Genomic DNA, 12,215 nt, shown 5'->3' with positions numbered 1-12,215 from the left:
CAAATATGTATGATAAATAAATTCGAATATATATATATATATATAATTTTATTATTCTTGAAATACAGATATAGCTTAATAACAAATATTTAAAATTGTATGTAACTAAAACAATTATTTTAAAACAAGATAGACAATGATTTAGAATTTTCCAACTTTAATGGATCGAGTAAGATTTTAATTTTGGATATAGTCAAACCCATTCCCAAGCTGTCTAATTGCCACCTCCAACTTTAAAATATATATATATATATATATATATATATATATATTATATATATATATATATATATATATATATATATATATATATATATATATATATATATATATATATATATATATATAATAAAAGTAACATTTACTGCACTAATGGGCTATAGGTTACTGATAAAGAAGAGGAGTTAGGTTAAAAGAAAGTAATTAATTCTGATAAAGGTATTTACTATTTTTATAAAATACTGAAAAGTTGTAAATTTTCTGAATATGGGTATTTTAATTTTAATTATAATGAATAATTTGTATCTCTTTTGCTGAAATGCAGGGACCATGTCCAAGAAATAATAGGTACGGTCTCCCTGACACAATTTTTTCTCCGCACCATCGCAACTAACTACCACCCTTTTCCTAATTCTTGGTTGGTTGATTTTTGATTGCGTCAAAAACAAAAATGAAAGACCCCTTATTTTTGCTATATTTTATTTTATTTACCTAATCCCTGTAACCAACCAATAAAGGAGGAGTAAATTTTCAATTTTTATATTTATATTTATATTTATATTTTTTTTTTCTTTTGGGACATGGATTTTGCTTCTTTTTAAAGTTGGAAGGTGAAGCCATCTTCCATGTTCACCCGCCGCCTGTAACAAGAACAGCAAGAACAGGAGACATAGAGAGAGAAAGAGAGAGGGAGAGAGAAGAGGGTACATTTTGATGCTTGTTAACCGTAGAGGCAACCCAAAAAGCATCTTCTTCGTCTTGATCAAAGTCCTAACCTTATACCCTTTGGTTTTCCTCCCATTTTGTGTCATACACACATAATTAGACACATAACTATCCTAACTACACAACCCTTCCAACTATTGTCCCATTTGTGGGTTGATTGAGCCGTTTTTAGAGGCAGCAAGAGGGTGTTTCCCTCTCTTTGTTGGGGGGCTATAAAGAGAAAGGCTTTGGGGCCAAAAGGGGGTTGGTTCCCAGAAAAGCAGTGAAAGGAAGAACCTTGTAAACCCCGTCATTGTGAACAAGGTTCCTCATTATTCTCTCCCTTGTGGGGTTCTTCAAAGTTCCCACCTTTTTCTATTTTTTCCCATTTTCCTTTGCTTATGATATCTATGTATGTAGTAGTAATGTCATATTGCCTATCTAGCTATCTTATCCGAACCACCCCACTTACTAGAAACCGCCACTCTTGCATTGTTTCTTTCTTGTACTGTTGTTGTCATCATTCTTAGTTTTATCAGAGGGCTAAAAGGGGTTAGTGGTTCTCAGTATAAGTAGTGGTGGTTGTACTTGAGTAGTGGTATTATTGGAACTACAGTTGTATGTGTCTGTTTTTATGGTCCTAGGTTGTGTTTTGGTGGTTGTTGTCTTCTCATAGTGCTCATTTTCAGGGGTTTGTTCTGGCTTTGTGCATTGGACAAGCAGCAGAGTACTAGTTTCACTGACCAACTTAAAAGGGTGGGAAAAATGAAGTATGTGTTGGTGACTGGTGGTGTTGTGAGTGGACTTGGGAAAGGAGTCACTGCCAGCAGTATTGGCCTGATCCTCAAGGCCTGTGGCCTTAGAGTTACCTCTATCAAGATTGGTATTTTTCTTGTTCTTATTCTCCTTTGGATTCAAAGCTCTCTACCCTTCTTCCTAATTCGGGAAGAGAATGCAGTTTGTGTTTTTTTACTATCAATAAGTTTGATTGGCTTGCTTAATGGCCAACTTGTCTGGTTCCTTGGACTACTTGAGGTTCTATTTGGATGGAAATGGTTTGTTGAAGAAAAAGGGGGTTTATGTTTTTTGGTTTACAAAGTGACTGATTTGTTGTTTTTCTTCTCTTGTTTTTGGAGGACACTTGATTCTCCTGCATTGTGTTTCTTTCTCCTCAGTGTTTTCTTCTTTTGTATTTTTAAAGAAAGTAAATTCAATCTTGTGCAGTGTTTCTCTTCCCTCCTATAAATAATTAAAAACCTGTTTGCTTTTATTATCATGTTATGTAGAGTAATGAATGTTATTGTCGCTATTGTTAACTTTGTTTTAATTTTTTTCCATCATTTGCAGACCCCTACTTGAACACTGATGCGGGAACAATGTCTCCTTTCGAGCATGGGGAGGTTTTCGTCTTAGATGATGGAGGAGAGGTAAGCAAATAGAAGTTTTCTATCACGAGATGACAGTCATTATATTTTTTCTTTCCTTTTAAATTCAATGGAAGGTTGAGATTGTATGTTACACTTTCCCCTGCTCTTATCATTTTCTCATTTCATAAGTGCAAGATAAAACTTTCTGAGTCGTAGTAAAAGAGGATATCTGCAATTTGTTTTCCTCTGAAGTTTTAGATTGCCATTTTCATTCTTTCTTTTTTGTCTGTGGAAGGTTGACCTTGATCTTGGGAACTATGAACGATTTTTGGACATTAAATTAACTCGCGACAATAACATCACTACTGGAAAAATTTATCAGGTGAGTACACTGCCTTTAAATGGTTTCTTCTTTACTTTTGAACAGGTGAGCCAGATGTTTCTAATTGTTTTGTTTTGGATGTTTATGTTTATAGTCTGTTATTGAGAAGGAGAGAAGAGGAGATTATCTTGGAAAGACCGTACAGGTATATGCTTAATCTCTGATTCTTCTTCCTCTTTGAAGCTATTTGTATTTGTTGTTGGTGCCTCGGTTTTCATTTTTGTTTTTTGCTTTATTTGTAGGTAGTTCCACACATAACAGATGCTATCCAAGAATGGATAGAACGTGTGGCAAAGATACCAGTTGACGGGAAAGAAGGGCCAGCTGATGTTTGTGTCATTGAATTGGGTGGAACTATAGGTAAATAATAGTCAGAGAAAACTTTCAATCAATATTAAGATAGAACTTTTTCAATATTATATTTCTATATCCATTCAATTTTTTCCCATATTTAATTCTAAAGATCATGGGTTAGGTGGAAGTTGAAAACTAAAAATTGAAAATGACTTATACTTAGCAAACAGTGAGAGAAAATAATATTCATATTATCCGTACTGTGAAAACACTAGAACTATATTCTAAAACAACCACCAAGCTTCTTTTCACTTGGTGGTGGGATCGGCTATATTTTAAAGCAAATTAATTTAAAATGACTTTTCTTTCATGCAGGGGATATTGAGTCCATGCCTTTTATTGAAGCACTTGGCCAGTTTTCATACCGTGTAGGTAATGTTTGTCATGCTTCAAATCTCATACTCTATTGATTCATATATCTTAATTTGATTATTGGCATGCTTCACGAAATCAGTCTTGCTAACTTTGATCTCTTTTTGTGTAGGCCCTGGCAACTTCTGTTTGGTTCATGTCAGCTTGGTTCCTATACTTCATGTTGTTGGTGAACCGGTATGGTGTTAAACATTTTAGCAGTGGAGCATTTTTAATGTATTTTTTATTAGAAATTAATGTGAAATAAAACATATTCAAGTAGAGTGTAAAATTGAACTTTCAGAGTTTCTATTTTTTGGTCCTAAATAAACTGAATGGAATATTGTTGCTGAAACATTCAAGTGATATGATCAACACTTATTTGAATTTTTCTAATCTGTAGAAAACAAAGCCAACTCAGCACAGTGTTCGTCAACTTAGAGGATTAGGTTTGACCCCTAATCTTCTTGCTTGTCGCAGTTCGAAGGTGTGTTTCTTCTCTTGTTATTTTTTATTCTGTGGTCCATGTAATAATGATTAAAAAAATCTGTTTGTATTGTCCTTTTACCAGGAACTTGATGATAATGTCAAGGCAAAACTTGCTCAATTTTGTCATGTGCCGGTAATAAGAAATTAGCTATGACAACTTGCACTTTTCTTTCACAAAACCCTTGCATGTATTCTTAAGACAAGCTTTTGTATCTGCAGCTGTCAAACATCCTTACTCTCCATGATGTTCCAAACATTTGGCATATTCCTTTGCTATTGAAAGTAAGTAATTCTATATAGTCTTCTTGAAACTCTTCTCTGTGACTCTTTTCCAGGACTGCAGGAACCATATTTATGAAGTTTAATTTGTTAATTTCATGGTTTTGATAGTGTTTTTTGTTAAAGTTGAATTTCATACTTTTGCATTTAAGTGGTTTAAGTTCATGCAAGATCCTAAACTTTTTCCTTTGAATTTATCTTAACAAATAGGACCAGAAGGCACATGAGGCGATCCTGAAAGCATTAAACTTGCTAGGGTTAGTTTTGCAAACTCATTCTTTTTTGGTGTTAACCCCCTCCATTTCCCCATAAAGATTCCTAATCCATTATGGTTTTCTAAAAATGTGGTTTTGAGTAGCTGTTAGTTAAATTGGTTTTGTCTTTAAACTAATTCCTTTATCATTTGCAGTGTTGCAGCAGAGCCTAATTTGAAGGAGTGGACTTCAAGGACAAAAGTTTATGACAGATGCGATGAAACTGTGAGTGTTAGACATCTCAAATATGTATCATCTAAAGAAAAAAAAAACATGTTCATAGATATTGATTTATCTGAATAGTGGCCAATGTGGAGCTTACAACCACTGTTATGTGCCTCAGGTTAGAATTGCTATGGTGGGAAAATACACCGGTCTTTCAGATGCATATCTTTCTGTTCTGAAGGTAACTTACTCTTCAATTAGTAACTGAACCATCGTATTCCATACATAATAATTTCCTCCTTATTCATTCTCTGCACAACCTTTTTATTCAATATGCATACTGAAACATAATTGTTACACTGAACCCTGGTATACCATAAGCCAATGTACTTGTTATTTTTTGAAGGCACTTTTACATGCTTCTGTTGCTCGCAACCGAAAACTTAGCATAGACTGGGTCCCGGCTGGGGATCTTGAAGAAGTTACTTATAAAGAGGTGATTACTGATCTTTCTCCTGCACTACTTATGTTAGTTGACCTTTTGGTTTTGCTTTTATGCAACCCTCTGATGATTGGTTAATATACTGCTGCAGGATCCTGAGGCATATAAAGCTGCATGGAATCTTTTAAAGGTATTCCTACTATTTAGAATGAACATATTTATTCCATTTTCAGATCCTTAATGTTGATATATATGTTAAAATCTCATATAATGATAAATTTTTTATTGGTTTTCTGTAATTGGACTTCTTCTGCAGGGCGCTGATGGTGTTCTAGTTCCAGGAGGTTTTGGTGATAGAGGAGTGCAAGGGAAAATTCTTGCTGCTAAGTATGCTCGAGAACATAATGTTCCATTTCTGGGAATTTGCTTGGGGATGCAAATTGCTGTCATTGAGTATGCACGATCTGTTCTTGGTCTGCATGATGCCACTAGCACAGAATTTAATCCAGAAACCAAGACCCCTTGTGTCATATTTATGCCAGAAGTATATTCTCTTATATCTATGCACTGCATATGTTGATAATATCGTTCCTTTTGAAAACCTAGTTAATCTGGTTTGTATTTTATTTTATGGATAGGGCTCAAAAACTCATATGGGGGCAACTATGCGGCTTGGTTCAAGAAGAACCTACTTTGAAGTTGCTGACAGCAAATCTGCAAAATTGTGAGAATTTAGAACTAAACTGAATGTGTTTTATGTACTTGGATTTTCTATTGAAAATTTCAACACGGATGTTGTAAAAATATTAATTCAAAATGCTAACATCTGAATCTCAACTATATATTGATATTGCATACATGTGATTCTGAAATTTGGAATTCTTTATAGGTATGGTAATGTAAGCTTTATTGATGAGCGACACCGACATAGATACGAGGTTAATCCTGACATGGTATCACAGCTAGAGACTGCTGGTCTGTCTTTTGTAGGCAAAGATGAAACTGGGAGGCGCATGGAAGTGAGTCTTTAGTTGAAATTGTGTATAATGGTGTGGATATTAAGATTTGTGCATAGTTAAATAATTGTAACTCTGGTAATTTTCTGCATGAGTGCAGATAGTTGAATTGCCTAGCCATCCTTTTTATATTGGCGTTCAGTTTCACCCTGAGTTCAAGTCCAGACCAGGAAAACCTTCTCCACTCTTCTCAGGTACTTTACTTTCTTGATTGAGTCATTTCCCATCTTTTTTCAGTTCAAATATACAAATCCTGTTGGTTTTTTTCACATGTCTGTCTTGTGAGGGTTGAACTGTACTTGGTTTATTTACTGCCTTGGTTGAGACTTTTTTCATCAGAATGAATCAAATTTTTGTTTGTATGTTCTTTATATAAGACTAAATGATGTTGCTGGTTCATTGACAAAACAGGATTAATCGCAGCAGCAAGTGAACCAAGGAAGAAGGTGCCAAATGGTTACTCAAAGTTAGCTACGTGTAATAATAGACACTCACCAAAACTGAAAGCACACCAAAATGTAAAGGGCTTCAAAGCACCAAATGGTTCCTTGAATGGTGTATATACCAATGGCAATAGTGTGTATGTGGATGGTAGTTGTTAGTGCTGAAGTCAGTGTTTGGTGCATGCTAATAATCATGGTATAACTAAAATATCCAAGGGCATTCTTTCTTGTGCTCGGTGGCTTGTACAGTTAGTGAGTGGATAGGTCTTTTAGTTAGGGACTTGTCTTAAGCATGAAGCAAATTTTGAGTCTAACAGCTTTTGTATTTCCTAGTGCGGTTGTGCTATGGTGTGGCAGTTGCAGCCACCATTGCTATCACTCATTGGTCAGATATATTGGCTCAGACTTCACTTATTCAGGCCAAATATTTGGGCTTTGGTGGCTTTTAAGTGCTGTTTAGGATTTTTCATCTTAGTAGTATACAGGCTCAAGGTGTAAGATTATTTTAAACTGAGTGTTTTCTTTTGAGTGGCCATTGATGTAAACTCTTATGTTATGATAAACATTGAAGTTGATTTTTGTTTGGTGTAATTTATTATTTGATCCCTTTTATTTGTTCAGAAATGCTATTTATGCAACAATTCACAACACATCATATGTAATTAAGAGAGAAGTGTGATGAAATTCTGTATGAGTAATGCAATGCAAACATTAATGTTTCCTTGCAAAAAGTAACTAAAGTAATGTTCAGTAGTTTTTTTCCCATAAAAGTAAATATTCAATGACTCAAGTTTACTCCATGAACTCCAGTCATGTTACATACTTTTGAAGAGAAAGTTTCTACAGAAATGAAACTCTATACTTTAATATACAAGAGAAATTGAATGTTTAACTTTCTCTCTCTTAAAAGTCTATCTAATTTGTGATATACAATCATTTCCACTGCATCAACATATCTTTAACAGGAGTGAAAATGTGTCTGCATGTTTAGATTTCAAACATGATAAATGAAAAAAAATTGTTAAAAGAGAAGATATTAAAAAACAGCAACTTTTATGAGAAAATGTGTAATTTAAGGATACAGTGAGGAGGATTATTGGAGGTGGTGCAAGGTTTTATGTAGAGAAAAATATAAAATAAATGTCCCCTTTTGGAATCACACTGCAAAACATATGAATTACACATGTCTGGTGAATTATAAGATCTTTTTTGTCTGAATAATTGGCAAATGAGGATGATTCTTTCTAGGAAACCAGGTCCATGAATGCTGCTATTAGACTGCACAATTTCCAAAAACTGTTTTCTTCTAAAGGCATTGGACCCATCACTAGGTTTCTAACTTCAACCACTAGTACACTACTGTTCTGAACATCAAAAGGTGGTGTGCTGAGAGATTCTGAACAAATAAAGAAAGTATCACCATGACCATCATGAATAATGTAAAATTGTCATACGTTGAACATAGACTCATGCAGGTTCTTTGTTGGATCATTTCAATGTCATGTGATAATTGGCCGAAAGCAGAATGCCATGTTATTTGTTTTCTTATTTGTATCGCAGTTCTCTGATCATATTTCATCATGTGAATGTGTAAGTGAGTAGGACAAAAATTAAAATTATTTTTCAGAATCTGGTGTCAGACTTTGCAATTATAATCCCTCATTCACATGAATTTGTAGCTATTATCGTCCAAAACATACACTGTAGAAGCAAAGCAACAAATTTGAACAATTGGGTGTCACACTTTTGAACAGAATATTTTTATTCCCTGGAGTAAATTCTTTATCTTTTATACAGAAAATTCTAATTAACATTGATCAAGTAAATTTAGTTTGCCAATGTATGCTAGATTCTTAGATAACTTATTTTAATACAGTGATTATTGTTTGTCTTATTTTGCACTCCATGTCTTTTGAACTTTATGTAAAACTAAATCAACGGATTTCCTTTCCAATTAATTATTCAAAAAGAAACTTTACTTTTCTTAACTTTTCTAGTCTGAGATCCGTGCCTAACCACAGGCTTTTTTTTTATTGTTTTTAGAAAAATAATATAATTATTATTATATTTATGTAAATAAATGGAAGATATGTAAATTTAATTATTAATTATATATCATATATAGATATGTGTGATATAAAAATAAAAAGTTAAACAATGCAAAAAAGTTAAATAACTGTATTATTATATGGTAATATATGTTAAAATATGTTTATATGTAGACTTTTTACATATAAAAATGTATAATAATAATAATAATAATAATAATAATAATAATAATAATAATAATTAGTGCATGATTATGTATTTAAGAAATTGTTTTATATAACGTTTAGATAAATAATGATTAAAATAAATATTTGTTGTGATTAAAATTAAATTAAACTATTTAAATACGTAATGAAATATTTATTAACTATTAAAATTAAACTTTTATAAATTAAATTCTATAAAAATTAAACACTATGCAATAAATATTAAAGTAAAAACTGGACAACGCCACTTTATTAAAATTTAATATATATACTACAATTTATTTATTTGTCTAAAAATATCAACATTATATTTATTACAAAAGTTATCACATATATGTATATATATTTAATAGCTCGTTTGGTAAAGTGTATTTTTAAAAGATAAATTTTGAACTTAATTTAATTTTACTCTTATATATAGTACACAATTTCATTGATTCATATTTTAATGTTGTCCTGATTATACCAGAGCCTTGTTCTTGTGGAAATGGTTCATTAAGAAGCAATTATAGGATACAATTTCTTAGTTATTAGAAACTTATACAGTATAACTTAATTATACTTTTTAGGTGACGTGAGACTTTTAAAAATCAAACATTTACATGGAAAACATGGAGGTTTCTGATGCAGATAGAAGTCTCATTCAGAGAGCCGCAAGTCATACCAATAGCTTCAGAGATGATGAAGGGAATATTTGTTATGGACTTGATACAGTTTCTTCTACAACATTGAAAAATCTTTACCATAAAATATGACAAAAAGAGTTTCACTTCGAGATAATATCAAATGGAAAAGTATTTAGATTCTTCCAAAGATATTCTTAATTGAGTGATTTCAAGACTTTTTCATCATCCTTTCCTCAAACTGAGGTCCTAGGAAATGATCATACATTTCAGAACAGGTTACATCTCTCGTCAATGAGAAAAAACTGGCTAACAAATTGCATTAGAAAAAAAAGAGTAAAAAACAACCAAAACTAAAGGTACACTATTACTACATACGATTAAGAAATGAAACTTTAAATATAATTAATTCTCAAAAACCGACTTATAAAATTAAAATTAACTTATCTCTTTGACGTAAGATTTTCAACACATACAAACATGTCCCTCCGATATGAAAACAAAAACCATGAAAATAAAGAGAGTAAGAAAACCAAGAAAACAAAGCAATCATAAAATGAAATAAAAATCAAACATGAATGAAAAAACACTTGCTCGTAGGTTTCAGAACAAAAAAAACAACTCTTCTTTGGTTTTCACCACATAATAAATAAATGAGACATTCATAACCATGAAAGAGAGTGGTCAATGAATTGTAGAAAAAAAGAGTAAAAGACAACCAAAATACGGTAGTATTTGATAGTTAAAAAACAAAAGAAGGCAAATTGATATATTACTTGGTTTTCTTGAGATTGACACACACAATTAGGGTATTCATCTTTGAAAACAATTAACCCAAAAACAAAAACCATGAAAGTAAGGGGATTAAGAAAACCTATAAAATAGAACAATGAGATGAAATAAAAAATAAACACAACCATAGAAACACTGACCTTAGGGTTGAAAAAAACAACTTTCCACCTTATAGCACAAAACAAACAAAAAGTCATCGACAATCTAAAAGAAAAATTTTCACATGATTCTATAGCTCTTCTTGAATATGTTTGGTCATGTTTTTTGTGATGAGTCACTTGACTTGGGATGTGCCATTAAAATGCAATCAAAAGCAGTTGAAAATATTAGTACTACATCTATTTAGAAGCAGCTAAACTGGTTAGTAAAAATTGTTAGATAAATCTTAAATTAAATAGTAGGGTGATTTTTATATTTGGGCTAGTTTATTTTAATTACAAAGGGTTGTTTTTATTAGGAGTATAAAAGGGTCGTTTATATTTAGTTTGTTTAGTTTTTATTTTTAGTTAGTTGTAGTATTTAATATTTACTTTGTTAACATGACATATTAGATTAGATTAGATTTAGTTTGATTTGTTAATATTTGGTTAGAGTGGTTATTTTTTGGTGTAGTGTACGCGACTATATAATAGCCCATTCCCGATCAATAATACATATAGTGAATTACATTGAATATTCTTCTAATATTAATGTGTGTGAGTTTTTCTTTTTTTTTTTTAACAAAGTGGTATCAGAATCACAACCACTTTTCCTCTCATATCAGCGTGAGTGAGAGTGAGCATCATGGCTGGCGGAGAAAAGAGAGAGAGCTGGAGAAGAAGAAGATAAATGTAGTAGAGAGGGAGCTACAGATCTAGAGCGCGAGGCAGAGCAAAGCTCTGTAAGAGATCAAGTGTGGAACGAAGGTAAGAAAATTGTATGTATTTCTGTATATTGTGTTCTGTGTTACAAAAGGGAAGAAACCCAAAGGGGTTTTTATAGAAAAGGGAAAGAGGGGTTACAGAAACCCTAGAATACTGATTTAATCACTAATCATTCTATAGAAAAGGGGAAAAAGAAACCCTAAGGGGATTAGGGTTTCAATAACCTCCCCTCAAGCTGGATGGTGAATGCTCAACATCCCAAATTAGGGTAGACCTTGCCGATTGGCAAAAAACAACCTTTGTACCTTCGATGGTCATTACGAAAAAGTGTAATCTTGGTGGATTGTGTAAATCTTTTGAAATAGTGCAAAGTCAGGCTAAGGTTGCCTTGACTCATTGGATGTAGCCTAGTCTTGAGTGAACTAGTATAAAATTATGAGCGCATGGTTTGACAAAAAGTTTCAAGAAATTTGTTTTAAACAATTTTTCTATGTTATTCTTGTGATTTGATATAATCTGAAGGTGTAATTATGTGTATATTATTGTTTGGAATCAATCTTGATTTGTTGATATAATCCGAGTTTATCACCAATTTCGTTTATCTGTATAATTTTCTAGTGTCTCAATATGTTGTTTTAGTGTTTTAATTTGTTGAAAAGTATTGGTATATATGGTTGACTCTCTGTTTAATGAAATGAATATGTTAACTATGTTTTCAATCGATTGAAAATACATATTCAAATAGTAATTGTATACTAAGTTCTTGGTCATTTTTTATTAAATCAAAAGGGTTTTTACAAGTTTAAAAAGAACTAAAGTTTTTGTAGAGGCCAATTCAACCCCCTTCTTGGCTAATTACTTCTTTTACTACTTATACATCTTACATTAAGCAATGAAAATATAATTTATGTTCCTGCAGAGAACAAACAAGATAAGTTAGGCACGAGCGTCACCTTACCTATGCAGTCCGCTATCTCCTCAGTTGGCCTCTTCCCGATTGGTACATGTCTGCTTGGACCTAGGAGGGGTTACCTGCAGAAGGGACTCCGAAGCTCAAGTCAGCTAAAGCTTTCAAAACGTCAAATCAGGTGATTAATAGAGTAATGAATGCGTACCTTTAATTACTGGGGTCCATGTATATTTATAGAGTATTAATTATGTCTGGTTATGCCATGGGCCGAGCCCTAGCTTGTGCCCTAGTTTGGGCTGTAAGTGG

At 32.4% G+C, this 12,215-nt stretch overlaps 1 protein-coding gene across 2 annotated transcripts; it reads left to right on the top strand.

The window, feature by feature from the left end:
* The first annotated feature begins 818 nt into the window (after positions 1 to 818).
* On the top strand, positions 819 to 7,045 carry LOC114192558 (uncharacterized). Of its 2 annotated transcripts, XM_028082314.2 has the most exons (21): positions 820 to 1,248; positions 1,614 to 1,807; positions 2,272 to 2,351; positions 2,587 to 2,673; positions 2,768 to 2,818; positions 2,916 to 3,033; positions 3,343 to 3,399; positions 3,512 to 3,576; positions 3,782 to 3,865; positions 3,950 to 4,000; positions 4,087 to 4,149; positions 4,357 to 4,403; positions 4,556 to 4,625; positions 4,744 to 4,806; positions 4,972 to 5,061; positions 5,159 to 5,197; positions 5,324 to 5,551; positions 5,646 to 5,731; positions 5,897 to 6,026; positions 6,124 to 6,217; positions 6,435 to 7,045. In XM_028082314.2, exons 2-21 carry the CDS (start codon positions 1,690 to 1,692, stop codon positions 6,623 to 6,625), a joined length of 1,812 nt encoding a protein of 603 aa, XP_027938115.1. In that variant the 5' UTR covers positions 820 to 1,248; positions 1,614 to 1,689; the 3' UTR covers positions 6,626 to 7,045. The 2 variants fall into 2 exon arrangements, with proteins under 2 accessions (XP_027938131.1, XP_027938115.1); XM_028082330.2 differs by lacking the exon at positions 1,614 to 1,807 and having other exon boundaries at positions 819 to 1,248.
* The last annotated feature ends 5,170 nt before the right edge of the window (positions 7,046 to 12,215 follow it).

This window comes from Vigna unguiculata, chromosome 1 (assembly GCF_037176805.1).
Source record: "Vigna unguiculata cultivar grain cowpea cultivar isolate G323 ecotype 2 chromosome 1, ASM3717680v1, whole genome shotgun sequence".
Classification (NCBI taxonomy): domain Eukaryota; kingdom Viridiplantae; phylum Streptophyta; class Magnoliopsida; order Fabales; family Fabaceae; genus Vigna; species Vigna unguiculata.
The sequence above is the reverse complement of the archived record's forward strand: the minus strand, read 5'-3'. Positions and strand labels throughout refer to the sequence as shown.